The sequence below is a fragment of the Neomonachus schauinslandi genome, chromosome 5 (assembly GCF_002201575.2).
Source record: "Neomonachus schauinslandi chromosome 5, ASM220157v2, whole genome shotgun sequence".
NCBI classification, from domain to species: Eukaryota; Metazoa; Chordata; class Mammalia; order Carnivora; family Phocidae; genus Neomonachus; species Neomonachus schauinslandi.
The window spans coordinates 46,032,547-46,050,588 of record NC_058407.1 but is presented as its reverse complement, the minus strand read 5'-3'; the positions used below and the strand labels follow the sequence as shown (position 1 = coordinate 46,050,588).

Sequence of the window (18,042 nt, the reverse complement as noted above, 5' to 3'; positions counted from 1 at the left end):
GTAGACGGTTTTCTCCTGTTTGTGCATTAGAGCTTCAGGTCAGAGCGTAATGCTGGGTCCATTCTAGAAGTGCCTGAACAAAAGCCTCAAACAATCCATCTGTCCTTAATGAAATGCCTCTTATATCCAATTAAAAAACTTCCTAGTCTCCTGTAATGTAATATTTTCTAGATTTCCTAGATTTCTAAATTCCTACATTTTCATAAAATATATCACATTTTGACCATCAAATAAACTTCCATTATTAAGTGCAGTACAGACCTGTGGTCTATTGTGGGTTAATAGTTCTGTGACAAGCTCCTCATCTTCACTGGGCTGAGGTGTGTTGAGTTTTTTTGTTTGGTGAGCTTCTTTGGGTTCGCAAATCCGGATGACTCACTAAGCTGCCATATTCCTTTTAAAGCATTCAGAAGAGCATTTAAACTCAGAATAAAGCAACAGGGAGGAATGCTTATAATATTCGCTGAAAGCTTACAGGAAGAAGAATAAATTTACCCAATGGTCTTTTTCAAATGTAAAGAATTGTCCTGAGTAAGATAGTGTGCAAGGCAGCTGGTCGAGGGCCTAGATATGGAAATGGGGTTTGGTTTGATACAAAAGGGAGGCCCTTCAGAGTCCCATGCGGTTAGGGCCGGTGAAGGGTTCGGGTGTTGCAGCTCATATGGACCCTTTTCCCTGGCCTCTCCGAGGCAGGAGGTGGCCTCTTCTTCCTCAAAGAGCCTATGGCTCAGTGTGGTAATGTTACCTATATCTCCTCCTGTATTCTCCTTAGCTGCTTACGTCTTATTTGCCCTATTCGAATACAAACTCACTGAAAGCAAAAATCATATTTTATTTATTTCTTTGTTTGTTTATTCATTTATTTGTCCAACTGTGGATACTACCTAGCACAATGCTTGGCTGTTCGTGTGCCCATTATATTCCAGGTACTGAATGAAGGGACCGAGAGAACAGATCAAACGAAATGGCACATGCTCTCAGGGAACCTACTGTGTGGAATAAGGGATTTTTGCACTAAGCTCAATGAAAACACAGAGCAGGCACGCACATGTGTGAAGGCACAAGAGAGGGCTCTGCTAGATAGTAGACTGACCTTGAAATGTGAAAGTTGTACAGATGGATCAACATATGCACAAGCATGGAGGGGAGAGACAGTATGCGGGCGTCCTCATACCTACTGAGTCTGGAGATGCTGAAGCACAAACCAGGACGATGTTGTTCAACCATTACAAAGCCCCGTGCACAAAGGACCTTATCTCAGATTAAGAAATCCAGACCTGAGACCTGATTCTATAGCATTAGGAAGCCGGAGAAGAATCATGACGTTTGGAGGGCACGGCCAGATTTGCTTTTAGAACGAGAGAGAGAAAAATCCCATGTGTGTGCGGTGGGGGGTGGGCAGGGCACAGAGAGGACAAGGAGGGGAGCAAAACTTATGCAGCAAGAGCAGCTGGAGGTGGTTGTTACAGGCATGGTTCGATGATGAAATAAATACGTTTTCATTCTGCCAATAAAAAAACTGTCCTGCATTCAAATTGTATTTGGTGCCCACTCTAGGTGAGGATTTCCACACATATTTCTAAAATTTAATTCATATTTCAAGTCTATAAAGACTATACCTTTTTTTTTTTTTTTTTTTTAACTAGACCCGTTTTGGAAAGGAAGAAACTATGAGGCTCAGAGAGGCCGAGACTATGCAAAGACAGACTTAATCTCACAGAGATTAAATCACCTGCCCAAGGTCACACGCATCTTAAAGTGCCGGCTTTGGGATTCAAATTCAGTCTTGTATCAAAGCTTTTTATACCACACCTGTGATATCTGCTGAAATGAGAGGCATTGTGCTTTCCTGCAAAGGGGAAGAGACTAGGAATCAAGATGTCTAAATGTCAACTGTTGTTTTATAATCCACTTGCTTGTCACTTTGCTGAAGTCACTTCATGTCAAATGGGCCTTACTTTCTGCATCTATAAAATGTTCACATATGTTCCCTTGAAGTCTGATTCTATGATTCTGTGGATTTAATTACATATATTTAGGATGATGATCATTCTAGAGAGTTTGTTACAGTGGGATGAAGCAGAAGAAGTAAAAAAACCCAAACAAACAGGGACTGAATTTATTCAGGAGTGAGGATGGTGGAGACGGTGGGGGCAATTTAAAAAGTGTCAAAACTAGAAAACACTACGAAGACTCTAACCATAGTTGTTAAAATTAGGTTCCTCGGAAAACAAAACAAAGCAAACAAACAAAAATACATTTCCAATTAATTCCAAGGTTGTGGACAAAGGTGAGTATCTGGTGATCATTTCGACAATGAAGGCAGTGAGGAGTATACCTGTTATGGAAGAAAGATACCAGGATGGTTTGTCTTTGACACTTCAGTTTCAAGCAATCAACTGACAAATATATTCAAATGGTTTCTCTTCGACACAGTTTACTGGGTAAGTCAAAATAATTTACAAGGCCAAAAAGATTTAGAGAAGAAAGTGTCTCGGAGTGGAACTTTGATGTGAAGTAAATTTCCTTAAGGAATAAACATATTAAGTATGAAGATCAGAGAATTCTGACCCTTAGGGAGATTTTTATTATCAAATAACACACAATAAACAGCTTTCATTTTAACGCCTCCTGGGATCGAGTTACCATGTCATGTGAACTGTGCACATTTCTAAATGAAATAGTCCATGAACAACATACCTCAGGGGAGACTTCTATAATTCCAAATTGGGATAAACTTTGATGTAAAACATTTATATTAAGTGAACGCAGCACTTCCTCAGACGGCAGAGCATCTGAAGTTCCTGCTTTTCGGTTTATAGGAGACACAAATAGTTCAACACTGTTCTTCTTTCCCTAGTAAAAGCAGATTATTTATGTATGTTAATAGACATTTTAAACAGCTTTGGGAAATATTTTCACCTTTTATCTAAAATCATTAAAGAAAATTAGAACCCTAGAAGCTCCAAAGGCTTCTTGGAAATCATATTTGCTAGTTATCTGGCACACTTAATAGTTTCAGCCCGAAGCCTGAAATCTTCCAACGGCTTTCTTTCAAGATTTGTAACTTTATATTTCATTGGATGCTGGTTTAATTGCCACTCCATATTGTAATTTTTGAAATACATCATTCAGACGTTCCTAGACTAATTGTGTTGAAAGAAGCGTTTAAAAATCAAATGAATTAAATAAAACCTGATATAACAGTACAAATTATTAGACATCACACCACTCCATATAGTTTTCTTATAACTTGTATCAATGCGAAGGCTGGACTAACTACGGAAGCTGATGCTAGATGAGCTTTGAAGTTGCTTCCCTGATCCTGTCCCTCACCTCAAGTATATTATACTTTTAAAAATCTATCCTTGGGAGGGGGCACCTGGGTGGCTCAGTCGGTTAAGCATCTGCCTTGGGCTCAGGTCATGATCCCAGGGTCCTGGGATCAAGCCCCGCATCGGGCTCCCTGCTCGGCGGGAAGCCTGCTTCTCCCTCTTACTTTCCCTCTGTTCTCTCCCTCTCTCTCTCTCTCTCAAATAAATAAAATCTTAAAAAAATTAAAATAAAATCTATCCTTGGTAGAAATGCATATGCTGTGCAGTAATATCAAGATACTTTCCTCTTAGTATTACCTGTTAGTACTATTATGTCATTAGCTGAAATGGAAACAGAGGATTTCTTCCCATAAATGGCTGATACGCCACATACACACAAAAAACCAAACACCACACAAAAATGACATTGTCACTGACAGATCCTCCTTTACAACTTACACAGTGCACTTATAGAGGGAATTGTTGTTGGTCTTTTCTTTTTGATACATGGAGTTCTGTCATGCTAGAAAATGTTCTTTCAATGCAATTTATCAGAAGTTCAGCCAGGTATAAAATGCAGTATCGTGCTCGGTTTGGCAGCACATATACTAAAATGCGGTATCAGTGTACTAGCAATCCAGAAAAAACATTTCTGGGGACACCTGGGTGGCTCAGTCATTAGTGTCTGCCTTCGGCTCAGGTCATGATCCCAGGGTCCTGGGATCGAGCCCCTCATCGGGCTCCTTGTTCAGCGGGGAGCCTGCTTCTCCCTCTGCCTGCCGCTCCCCCTGCTTGTGCTCTCTCTCTCTCTCTCTGACAAATAAATAAAAATCTTTAAAAAAAAGTTTAAAAAATCCCATTTGTGTGTTTGCAGGGGACATCAAACAATGACTAAATATAGCATAATGCTGATGTAAAACATGTTTATAATAATTTAAATAGTTTCTGACCTAATAACAACAATGGTAGGAACAGATCACTTTTTTGTGCCTGACACACTAAGTACTTAAATCTGTTATCTCATTTAATGCTCAAAACACCTCCAGGACATAGGTATGATGGTTATCTCTATTTTGCAAATGAAGAAACATAAGTGGCTTGCCTAAGGTCACACAGCTGGGATATGGCCAAGCTGGTTCTGTCTGTCTGTCTCCGAAGCATGCGCTCTTAATCACCGTGCTCGGCTGCCCTTGGTATCATCACAGCTCCCCCTGTTAGAATAACTGCTCTTAGAAACAGACATATATAAATGCCACTAACATTCTCTGAGGATGAGCATATACCTCCCTGGGTGTGGCAAATCTCTTATCCCTACGAAGAGGCATTATGCTCATTAAATCTATGCACCTAAATGTATATCTAAGGTATCTAAGTACACATACACAAGTTAGGTCTAGATCTAAGACACTGATAATTCCTGTGTCTTCTCACTTGAGCCAGCTATGCCCTGGATAGAAATAACCAAATTAACTCTTTCGGGATTTTGGGGAATGTTGTATTTACTCTTCAACGGTCCTGTGTTAAAAACTTTCGCGGTTTATTTATTAATTTTTTAAGCTAATTTAGTCCCAAGAAGTAGTTGACTCACAGAATAAAAGTTATTATGGGGCCTGAAACAACTCACTCTCCACACACAGGCAAAATGAAGAGAAACAAAAGCTCTAAACCAAAATAAAAAGCAAATTCTTCTCCATAGCTGAACGTGCGGATACTGATGAAAGAGAAAGATGAGCTCAAGCAGGAGCATCAGAATTTACAAAGGAGAAGATACAGTAAGATGTGAGATGATCCCAGAGTCCCTTCTCAGAGGAACCTTAGGTGATCAGCTGTTTACAAAGAAAATCCTATGATTTGAATTTGCCTTTCATTGACCTTTGCTCACATCCACCTTCACATGCAGATGGGAGCATGCAGTTGGATGACATTAAGGTTCCCAAACACTGAGGGAAGGGGAAAGAAATAATGTGGGGGATTGACAGGTAGGTCTAAACTGGGCCTCTGCAAAAGATCCTTCAGTTTTACCTCGTCCCCACCCGAGCTACCCAATCTAAGTGTTCTTGTGACTTTTCAGCATTATCTATTCTTTTTTTTCTAGTTTTTTTTTTTTTAATTTTATTCATGATAGACAGAGAGGCGGAGGCAGAGGGAGAAGCAGGCTCCCCGCTGAGCAGGGACAGGGACACTCCCCCCCATGTGGGACTCCATCCCAGGACCCTGGAATCACGACCTGAGCTGAAGGCAGGCGCTTAACCGACTGAGCCACACCCAGGCACCCCAGCCTTATCTATTCTTGCATTCCATTTGGGCTGCTATCCTTAAGGATTGGTTCTTCTTTACTCTTTATTTGAAATCCTCTGCCTTGTGCATTCACTATCCTTCATCCCGATACACTTGAAGGGTTTTAATAGTTACTGTCTGGAGACAGAGTCTTCACTGATACAGAAGCTTTCACTCTTAGGGAGAATATTTTGGGAGTACTGTGAGATAAGTATTTTCGGCCCCTCTGGTCACACCTATCAAGGTAGTAGCTAGCCTTGAACTATGAGAGGGTTGACAAACTTTTTCTGGAAAGGGCAAGCCAGCAAATATCGTAGCTTTCAATTTAGCCAAAAATCTGTCGCAACTACTCAACTCTGCCACTGTAGGAGGAAAGTCGCCATGGACAATCTGGAAACAAATGGGTGTGGTTTGTTCCAATAAAACTTTCCTTGCACAAACAGGTGGCTTGCCAGATTTGGCTCATGGGCCATAGAACTATAGCATGGGTATTCTTTATTATCGAAGCCTTCAATAAAAATCAAAGTTTGTACTCTGGGAATGCAAAATGTAGGCATCTTACAATGAGGCGGTTGATGTGCACTTGCTGGGGTAAGATCCCTAAAGCTGCGGCCACTCCCTGGCGGAATATCCGAAGCAAGGTTATGTTCAGTCTGCTTACATCCATTTGCAGTGTCTGAAAAATAAAGGAAAAAAAAAAAGAAATCAAAATTACGATAAATCTGTCATTCAAGACATTCAGTTCCTGACTGATGACTGACCACAACAATTTCTGTGACTGATAAATTCATACTCATGGTGCTTTATGGCATTTTTAGTGGAGATAAAATTATAGGGACATTTTATGTGAAATTTTAAATGATGTTAGTCAAAAAGATGGTGCGATTTATCTAGTCATAATAAATAATGCAAATGACTAATCAGTTCCTGAGGAACATCATTGAAATGTGTGTTGGTCTTTAGTTTCAGTCCAGAGGACAGAATGGGATATACGGCCAACTACACTTCAGTAATCCAAGCCTTAGGACATCTTTAATTTGTGTTAACACACAGTCACATGCTGTGTAAGTTCCATAATGCCAGACTTTCCGTTCCTTTATATGGTGATGTGCTGCCAGTCCAAGCCAAAAGAACTAGGTGTGAAAATGCATTTTCAAACTCTGCTAAAGAAGACCATGGTACTGATAATTTGGTCTAAGGTAAACAGTTGTTATTCACAAGAGTGTGTGTGGGCACACACTCTTAATTTTCAGGTTATTTTGGAAAAAAGACAACTAAATACTTAAAAATTCCTAAAACACAAATCGAGTTATAAAAGTTACAAAATTAATAATATAGCCTTTATTGAAGCCATGGGTGCTGTTACTACATTTAAAGCATGAACTAGTTAAGGTATTTTCAAAAATGCCTCAGAATCATTTGAGCTAGATACTTTGAGAGATGGGGAAACCAAATCTTTATGCATTTCTTGTATTTGATAATGCTTACTTCAACTAACTTGACCATAATTGGTAATCAATGACTGCTGGATGGTTGCAATAGCATCTATTCTATGAAGTAAAGCACACTTCTATGTGCATACTTCTCTGATAAAGAGATTGCTTTTAAGCATAATCTACTGTGGTATAAAAACTCTCAGAGGACCTTTTCACAGTTTGTTGTAAAAGGAGAATGGAACTGCTTTTGAGAATGTATTGTTTTTTAAGGAAACATTACAGCTTCTATACATAAAGTTAGTACAAAATAAGTGATTGGAAACTGGACCAAATGCTCAATGCTACAGGAATCAGAAAGAGTTGAGGAGGTCAAAGGAGGTAAATGGTTCCCAGTCAAAATGGCAGACCCAGCTGAAGCTCCAGACTGCTTTTATACCTTAGGATCTTTTAATGCTTGTATTGGGTCAGGGGTCATAGAGGTTGATCATGTTAGGAAGCTGGAATTGGACTCCTTGCAAACAACTGAGATCCAGAAAAGGGCACAGCCATTTAAAAACTCTAGCTAACGGCCCAATGATAAGGTATAACTTGCTTCTGGAGAGGGGGAAAAGAGAATCATGTTGGGGGTAGATAGAAAAGCTACATCAACGCCATCAGTGATACTTTTTTTTATGAAATAAAAACCATCAACTAGTACATAATTGTCTGTTATATTATTCTCTGTACTATTCTATAGACTAAAATTCTTTCCAGTATAAAACAACATAACTTAATACCTAAAGTAAGACTTGAGCTCAACCCTGAGGGATGAGTTGGATTTGGAAATGCAGTAATGAGGAAAACATTATACTTTCAAGCATGCTTTATGTTCTATGGAAAGATGCTTTATGGAAAAATCCAAGAGCTAAGAAAAACTCAGTCCACCTGGTGGTTCTGAGAAACAGAGGCTTCCTTTTGTCCAACAGTTTCCTTTTGGCTCTGCAAGGCTGTGGAAGCTGTCAACAGATGTGGGATATTGCACTGGAGACTTTACTCCTCTCCTTTTGTATGACCAAAGATGGGTTCCTCTGTTACCACAAATGCTGATTAGGAACCACTGACTCCTGGCTCACCCCCAGTGTTTGTCAGGCAGGGCAAAGAGGCAGGCACTGCTCCTGATCCCTACGGGCAGGATTTGGAGCCAACAGTCGATGCTGGGAACTGAGAGTCAAGGGGGTTGTATACACACTTGAGAACTCAATTCCCAGGGCCATGATTAGCTCGAAGCTTGTAACTGTGGAAACAGTATTAAAGTTCCTCAGATTAAAATGGCAAGTGGAAGTGAAATGGGAAGTCAAGATTAAAAATCATTCAAAATGGCAACTTTCCAAGAAGGCCAAAGCTGTGCACTTGAAACAGAAATTTAGACCACCTAACTAAAGTGAAGAAGTGAGCTGAAATAATTAGTTTAAAAATTGCAGTCATCTGGCTCATTGCATCAAAACATTTGAATAATTTGCCTCAGTTCTCTGCTTGCCTGAGAAAAGTTGGCATGTATTTCTGACTATTCCCCATAAAATGGTGATGCTAAAATGAAGTACAAAAAAGTAAATATGTATTTGAGGGTCTAACATGGGCCAGACATTCTATATGAGTACAACTGAAGAAAAACAAAGGATCCTAGACAAAATGAGAATTTTATTTCGGAGAAAATCAAAGTATATGAATTCCTGTAGCTAGAGGACATATGTTTCTCCTTCCTTCTGGATAGATGCTAGGGACGCACAGCTTCTTTTCATCCTATTATGTGAAATCATAACAACTATAATAGAATATAAATTTCCATGGCAATAACAGCAGTGTCATAACTTCAAAGTTACCATGTAACAACACAAGATAAATCTTAGAATTCTAAACCCATTTAGTCATTTGTATTATTTAACACACAAATGATTTAAGCTTTTAATTTCAAGAGATTCAAATGCTCTTTCCAAATGCAAATCCTAAGCCATTTCACAGCAGTAAATAATGCAAATATATTATTATCCAAAAACAACTGAGTATTTTATTGATCATTACAAATACATATACAGACAAAAAATGAAACCTATTAAAAAATTCAAAGATTTCAATCTCCATCTATATTTAAATTTATCGGGCCTCTGCCTTGTTAAGAGATTCCTGAGTCAATTCTCTTTACCTGGGACCTAGTTTCTGCCCCCCCACTCCCCACCTCCTCCACCCGCAGCAACCCCACAATCCTGCAAGAAGAAATACTGCTTTGTAATAAGACTTTTTTTCTTTGGTCACCAGATTGTCCACTAAAGTAATTGATGCCTATGAACCTTAGATATAAATCAGTCCAGTAGAATTGATTAAATCTAGGCACCATTATTATGTTTAAATTATACATATGTGATTGGCTTTAACAATTTATTTTTAAAGAACAGTTGGATTATTTTTGCCTGGGAGGGTGGCAGGTTTCCAAATGTTAGACCTGTCTTGATATAATGCAGGTTGGTCTGCCATTTGATCAACCCCAGTAAGAGTCAGGACCACACCCAGTAGCCCCATTAGAATGGGGAAGGCCAAATGTCCATCTCTCTTACTGATGAGATGTCCTCAAAGGCCCTCAAAGATGTCCATCTCAGTTCCCAACAGCCACAAAGGAACCCAGCTTCCTCAGGACCAAGCCTCAGGAGGAATCCGCCCTATCTCTAGTGTGTCTCATTGCTACCCGGGCTCTCTAACTCCACATTATTGGCAAGGAGCCTCCCCATTTTGGCTGGAGGTTAGATTGTCAAGTGAATTCCAGGAATAAAAGTGAAAGTTTCTCTGTTTATGTCATTGAACCAAGTGGAAAACCCTGACCTATCAGAGGCATTTTATGCAATTACCCAGTCCCTTATTACAATTCTGTGTTGTCCTTTGCTATTACTTAGGTAGTATTTTATTTTTATTTCCATGTTTCTCATTCTCACCTTTCTCAGAATTTTACACCTGCTTCCTTCTACGCGAATGTTCCACTGACACTTCAAACTCAGTATCACCCAAACTGAACCTACCTTTTCCCCTCTCCCCATCCATGACCACATTTACTTCTATTTCTATATTCCATATAATGGGATGACATCTCATGCTTTTGAGTCATATTGACTTGATTCTTTTTCCTCCTCCTTCATCCCACCATCATGACATCCAATTAATTATCAAGTTCTGTTTATTCTACTTCTAAATATCTCTTGAATGTTGAATCCATCTTCATCTATATTTCTACCATCTTGGTTCAGACACCATCATGGCCATCTAGACCGTTTGAATAGGATCTTCATGGGTTGCCAATCATCTATGGTTTCTAATTCATTCCCTATATGGACATCATAGTGATCTGTGCAAAATGCTAGCTCAATCTAGTCACTATTTACCTTAAATATTTTGAGAAAATCTCATTGTCTAATGAGAGCTTCTCCTCATTGGTTCACTGCAATTTCCCTGTCCTTCTGGTCTTACCTCCCAGTCCTTTCCATCATGCTCATTATACTTCAGCTGTACAGAAGGTGTAATAAACATGCCATATACCATTTTTGCATTGTGTCAGTGCATATCTGCACCACTGGTTAGGCTTTCTTCCTTCTCCTTGGAGCCTCAGCTCAAAGCCCATTCTGTCAGGCTTCTGTAACCTCTCCTTCCCCCTTCCTTTGCTTGCATCTTTCAGTTCTCCAATAGTATTCTATGTTGGACTTTAGTTACATTTTGTTTAAATTTTTATAATAAAAACTTCCTACTTATTACAAAAAAATCAAGATACAGAAAGATATATAGCAAAAAGTAAAAATATGCTTGTTCTTTCATTTCAGTCTCCAGAAATAACACTATTTCTTGTGTATCCTTCAAGTATTTTCTCTACATATAGGATACATGTATATATTATATAACACGTGTATTACTATTAAGTACAAATAGGTTTAAGCAACACATATCATTCCACAACTTGCTCTTTTTCACTTATTAATACATCAGGGATATATTTCTTATTTATAATATATATTGTCATCAAATACCATGTTTAGAGTCTTATCTAATAATTTCTCACTTTTTAAAAAAAACTTTTTAAAAATTTTTACGTATTTATTTTTGAGGAGAGAGAGAGAGAGAGTACAAGCCGAGGGAGGGGCAGAGGGAGAAGCAGACTCCCCGCTGAGCAGGGAGCCCAATGCGTGGGGCCTGAACTTAAGACCTGGAGATCGAGGCCCAAGCCGAGATCAAGAGTCGAACACTTAACTGATGAAGCCACCCAGGCACCCCAATAATTATATTATTATTTTTATATTGTCATGTTTCATATATTTACATTATATTCTGTGTAATAGAGATGACTCATCCAGCCTATTGTCTCCACTTGGAAACTTAGCCCATTTACATCTAGGCGAAGCCATGTGATAGTTCTTACCAATTAATATAAATGAAAGTAAAGTGACATTTTCAGTCTGAGGCAGTTAAGAATGAGGGTGCCTTCTCTATCTTTCTCTCTTTTCTCTTGTCTATAAGCTGGGTGGTTCCAGGGTGACCCTAAGACTCTGAAAACAGTGGAGCCACACAAAGGGAGATACCTGGGACCCCAAGGGCAGAGGCCCTGCCCAACCCCTGTTATTAAACAGTGACATGAGTTAAACATAACCTTTTATTGTATTAAGTCCCTCAGATATTGGGTTGTGTTAGTGTTATTTGCACTGATGAATATACTCTGTAATTATAATTTTTAAAGTTCTGTAGTGTTAGTTAAATATTCAAATGGATTCAGTGCTCATGATCAGCTTCTTCCTAAGTTCTTTAGTTTGATGGATCTCTTATTTAGCTGGAATTCATCATCAGATGGCTTCTTTCAAGCAGGGTTCATGAGTGCTATATTTCCTGAGGCCTTATATGTTTGAGAATGTGTATGGTGCTTATAATGATAAATGAAAACTTGGCTGGATGTTACCTTCTTGATTCAGTCTTTATTTTTACTTTTTGCCTTTGAACTCTGCTGCTATTATTCCAATGCCTTCTGGCACTGAAAGTTGCTATGAAAAATACCCTGGCTTGAGGCTAGCCTCTCTTGTAGATAACCTGCTGTTTCTGCCTGAAATCTCACAGGAGTCTCTATCTTTAGAGTTAAAAAACTTCATCAGGATATTTCCCTGGGTTGATAGTTCCTGCAGCAAGCTATGCCCTTGAAGTCTACAGATTCCAAATTCTCTGTTTTAGAAATACTTTTTCCTTTTATACATTTGAATGATTTCTACATATTTTTTGGTTCATCTTCAAGGACAACAATTGTGCAATTACATATTCTTTGTCTTTCTAACCACTTTATTTTGCATACTTATTGTCTCTGACCACTTATAGATCTTTATTCAGTTGAAACGTTCTCGGGCCTATGTCTTCAGCAGAATCTGTTCTACTTCTTTTGTTTCTAATGTGGTTTTGATACCTGTAATGTGTGTTTTATTATTATCTTCTTGCATCTTCTGAGTTCTGCCAGCTCACTCTTTGTGATGCCTTAGACAAGATACATTCTCTCTTCACTGTTTCAGACAAGAAGTGACACAAAACTTTTCTGTCTTTTGTATCCCATTTTTAAATCTATTTTTCCCAAAGAGTTCAGTTTCTCTTTCTCTCTTAAAATACTCCCAACTTTCTATTACATTAGAGTTAAATTCAATTAGGGCCTCCAAGGCCCTACTTTATCTGGCTCCTGTTCCTTCTGAGCCTCATCTCATATCCCTCCCTCAAGCCACTCCATCCCTTCGCCAGTTCCTCAACAAGCTACTCCTTCATGGTATTGGCATCTGCCTGCCCCCTGGAGAGTTGTTTGACATCACTGTATGCTGGCTTCTTCTGGTCTTGCAGCTTTCAGTTTAAATGGAATGTTTTGAGCCATCTGAAAATAACTGCAACACCAGCTTCGTGAGTTTCTCGCATCCTTGCTCTGCTATGGGCAGCTACAGCAACTGATGAACCAATCAATGGAAAGATTCATGAAGGAGCTAAATAAGTATTGGTAGTGAGTGAGAAAAAGTATCTAAATTGCTTGTTTAAAAGTGTAAGACCTTGCAGAAAAGGGAAATACTTAGGAGGTTCTTGAATTACGAGCTCACGCCTTTAAAAGTTTTGGCCTACTCTGTTTGCTAATTACTAGGAAGACTGAACACGACTTCGAATAATTGTGTTTGTGTGTCTGGAAGTTGCAGGTAGGTGAGTAAATACCAAATAAGAAAACTCTGCTACACTAAAATATAATAGTTAAGAGTATGGATTAGGGAGTAAAACAGACTTGGATTTAATCCTGGGCCTTGGCCAAATGATTACTTCTCTCTGAGCTTCAGTTTCTTCATCTGCCAAATGGGGATGATAACTGCATCCCTTCATGGGGCTTCTGAGGATCACATTAGTTATTAGACAAAAAAACAGCTAACACTGACAGATAAAAGTACTCCATAAATTTGGCTTAAAGTTATGGATTTACTATATTATCAGTGGAAAGCACCATTAATTAAATGAACTCTTTCTCTGGATATTCAGGACAAGGAGAAATTGAGTAGCAACCTTATTGATTAAATGAAGGTTCTTTATTTATTTCCTGAAACAGTAGTACTATCAACACACTAAGAAGTGGCCTGATTGGATTTCCAGTGTTTACATTTACTGATTGTTTCAGCTATCATGGAGCTTTAGCCAAAATCTATCAGGAAATCTGGTCAGAGGAAAAAGCAATGGTCAAAATAATTTGGTTTTTCTAAAGTGATACAGTTTTTGGAGAGAATATATATTCGAGGTTTAATGTTAAAATGGTACATTTTAGGACAGATTCTTCGATTTTAGAATGTCTACTTCCATCTTCTGCCTACCCCACCCTTGCAAACCATGGCTATGTGAGCAGTCAACCCAAATCCTAAATCATACAGAAGGCTCTTTATAGATATTGAATTAAATTAAATTATATCTTTATAGATATAGAATTTATATTCATCATCCTTTTCTTTTTTCTCTGTACTACAAATTAAATATTAATATTGAAACCATCAAATTAAGTGATTTAGATTAGAAGCCTTTACCCTACTAATTTAAAAAGCTTTTTATAACCTAGTTTTTTCTTCATTTCATTAATCTCTCTCCTCTATATTAATATTACCTCTTAATTAGTGTTCCCTTTCACATTACCTAATAACATTCTTGCAAAAAAAAAAAAGTAACTCTCTTTTGCCTTGGAAGACTCCTAAAATTTAGCAGTTAAATAGAGAACTTTTATACACTGAAAAGTTAAAGTTCTGAAAACTTTAAATTCTATATAATTTGGAGTAAACCCCCAACCTTATAATAAACTATTTTTTTAAATCATGAGCTGGTAAAAGTCTTGACTTTTCCACGTACAAATTCACTGGAGGAGATAAGGCTTCCATATATTATACATGAACACTATACTTTTATGATATGATCATTCCTATACCTTGTGAAATTGTCTCTTTATACTTATAAAAATATTTTTATAAAAGCCACAAACATCTAGGATGAAATAGAAGAAAACAGAGGTTTAATACAAAGTTCTTTAGAGACAGGAGAAAAATCACGACTTAACCACAGATATTATCCTGGGTATGGTGAACAAACATACTAGCAAGTTACTTGCTTTCAACAGAATTTTCAAGTCTCATTATTACATGTCCAAGTCAACAGAAATTTCCACATTCATCTCCCCTGATTGTTTTCTATCTTGCATTGATACTACTTATCCATTATTCTTAGTCCTGTGTTCTCGGTCAGTCCCCCCACATAATGTCACTCCCCTGCGCCCTTCCTTTCCCATTTCTCAGGCTGGAGGCAGAACACAGCAGCCAAAAGCTTGAGCCGAAAATGGCTGGAATCGGGGCCAGGCAGAAACGCTGTATGGACAAAAAAGCCCAACGCTCAGGCGAATCTTGCCTGGAAAACGAGGTCAGACAAATTCAGATTTCTACATCTGGCCCTGTCATGATGACAAAATTAGAATCGTCACAGCCATGACAGCAGCACTCATGCAGCTTTTCCAAAAGGACAGAGGAGACATCTGGCCACTTCCTCCAGTACAAACCGAGACCAAACTCACCTCTAAGTGGCAGTTAGAGATGCTTGGAAATAGATGTCCAAGGGCGAAATAATAATCCTTCAACTCCCCCAAGCTGTTTGTTTGCCAGTCAGCAACTGATAATGTCCCAAGCCATCCAATATATAAATGGTACTTAAAAAAAAGGAAGACATTAGCAATCCTCACAGGCCACTGGGTGCTTTATTCCTAACGTGGGTAAAATAGGGAGAGGGCTCCCTCTGATTTTATATGCTTATATTCAATCAACAGGAATATATTTTTTCAGGACTCTCAAGTTTTCCCACACAGACGCTTGAGCAGGGAGACCACATGGGCTCTGATCGCAAGGGTGGTTTGGAGGCTAATGACCATGGAAGGGTGCTATAAATTGTCTTTTATTTCCATCCCCTCCACGAAGTAGTTTATGTTTTACTTCAATGACTCTAATAGGATTGTTTTTTGCTCTTCTGGTGAACTACATAATTCTCCAAGAAACATGGTAAAATGAAATGAGGCTTACTGGCATATGTTTTTGAGATGCAAATAAGAACTCTATGATTTAGTGTCCTTTCAACTTTTATTCTCAGTAATCTTGATGTTTCTGTCACAGTGGGAATTAACAATTTTCTGCATAACTAAAAATGAATAAAGACAGAATATGGGATACATTTTAGTCAATGTTCTTGTGGTTTTTTCATCTGCAGGAAGAGATAGCAAAATAATAACAAGCATATAATTTTCCACAATGTGTTATTTTAGTTTTTAGCATCCTGAGAACCATCTCATTTCTAGAAAAGAAAGACTCTGAGTGATGTTGTCTGTGGCATAACTTTGATGCACAGCATGACCTAACCAATTTCATCTGTTATCTCTTCCCAGTACTTCCTGTTTTTTGTTTTCTTTTTCTTTTAGCATGACTGGGGCCATGCTATTTATTAGGATTGCTATATCTGGTCTAATTATTAAATTGTTAAATACAAGTGTATGGATTGATCAGAAACACAAAGGAGACTATATAAACTTATTTCTCCTGTTACAGCTAAATATAGAAATGGCTATTTCATACAACACAACCCAGCATCAATTATCATCTGAGTGAATTCACGCTAGCAATTTAAGAAATAAATTTAAGATTATGGAAGGTGTTGGGGAAGATATTTTGGTATAAAAATTAAGAGGCCACATCTTCTTTAAGGCTTTAAATTCTATTGAATGACAGATTTAAACATGTTAGTCCTCCTCACATTAAAAAGTATGTACTAGACATTAAAAGAAAATCACTAACAACTTTTATTTCTCTTTAGTCTGAAATCTTGCTTCTAAATCCTAAATCCTGCTTTGAAATTATTGTCAAGCCATCATTTGGTATTATTATCTGCTCATATTTCACATAGGACACATACTAAAAAAAAAAAATCTGAAAACCCTATATTTCATGGTAAATAGAGATTGACTTCTTGAATCAAATGATATATTTGGGCCATCTTGATGACTGTTTTCTACAATATTGAATCAGACAGGAAGTTAAACCAATTTTATTATTAAGATGAATTGAAACACCAGATGCACTATTTTTTGACTTCGTTACTCATCATCACAGACTGCAGATAAAATCAGAATTATTCATAACTTTGTACCAACACCAGAACCACTATATTATTTTTAAATACTCAAACTAAATTCTAAATGCAATGCTTATTTTTTGAAATAAACTTAAGTGAACTAAGTATTTTGTGAGGTTTTTCATCTGAAGACAGCACTGTACAGAAAAACTAATGAATTCATACATAAATTTTTAATGAGAGCCACAATTCTTATGAGGACAGTCAAGCTTTAATAACAAGGTTCTTGGTTTACTGGTGGAAAACAACAAAGCTCAGGTCCCCAGTTGGGAATTAGGCCTGGGAGGTCTCATGTCACTAACTTTCATTCATTGGTTCCCACATCCGATTACAATGGAAGATACTGACTAGTCTTTTAGTGAAGTCTGCATGCAAAGGGAGGGTCCCCAAGATGCAGTTATAATTAAAAAAATCTAGATTTAGTGACTTAGTCTACTTAGCCTTTCCCTTTCTAGTGGCCATAAATGCAAGCTAGGTCATCTTTTCCCCAATGTCAGTGTGAGAACTACATGAAACACAACCAAGAAAATATCCACTCAGTGTCTTTCATATATTTTTCAGTTCTGTCTAAGTGGATATATTTGTATTCCATTCTTTTTAGGGTGGATACAAGTTTTAAGAGAAACTTCTTATGATCGTGGTAGGGTCTTTACTATTTAGAGAGGTTGAATAATTGCATGGCATTTTCTTTTCATTTCCAACTTTGAGGCTAAAGATATTTCCCTAGATATCACAAAGATTCTCTGCTGACTCACTCCTATCCAGCCACATGAACAGATACAGACAGAAATCTCAATATTTACCCTCCTAACCTCACACCATTAATGTCACGAAAGATTCACTTACCTGTTTGGAAAGTGAGTGGGTGTTGTGATGAGTTCGACTTCCATTTGTGCTCTCTGTATTCTTTCCTCACCATAGCAAGCTGGACTAATCATCAAGCTTTCTAAGCTTGTGTGTTGAGATGAAGCCTCATTTCACCACCTGGAGGTAACTGCCTGATACTATTTCTAGAGACATTGCTGATCCCAGGTCTACTGTAGCAGCCTGTGCCTTCCCAAGAGACATCCCAGGTGCTTGCTGTTTCGACAGTTTACTAGAATTGAAATTCATGGGGATTTTGTTTTATGGTGATTCACAAAACTGTGAGATGAGAACTTTGTGGACTATAGACAAGGTGTGTTACATGAAGGATTCTCATTTCTTTCTGTCTTTTAAAAATGTTATGTTTACAAGGTATTTTCATGAGAAAGTTTTTCTGTAAGTCCCACTATTTCCTCCAAAATTTTCCTACTCTGTGCTAGGGACTT

At 38.0% G+C, this 18,042-nt stretch overlaps 1 protein-coding gene across 1 annotated transcript in view; it reads right to left on the bottom strand.

Annotated features, from left to right (window-relative positions):
• Positions 1-18,042, bottom strand: part of PTPRR (protein tyrosine phosphatase receptor type R) — a 214,723-nt gene that overhangs the window by 102,531 nt on the left and 94,150 nt on the right. Inside the window, exons 2-3 of the mRNA XM_021678590.2 lie at positions 6,154-6,267; positions 2,701-2,856 (exon numbers count right to left, since the gene is read on the bottom strand). Of these exons, the coding sequence (XP_021534265.1) occupies positions 2,701-2,856; positions 6,154-6,267 (270 nt within the window). The remainder of the gene's footprint in view (positions 1-2,700; positions 2,857-6,153; positions 6,268-18,042) is intronic.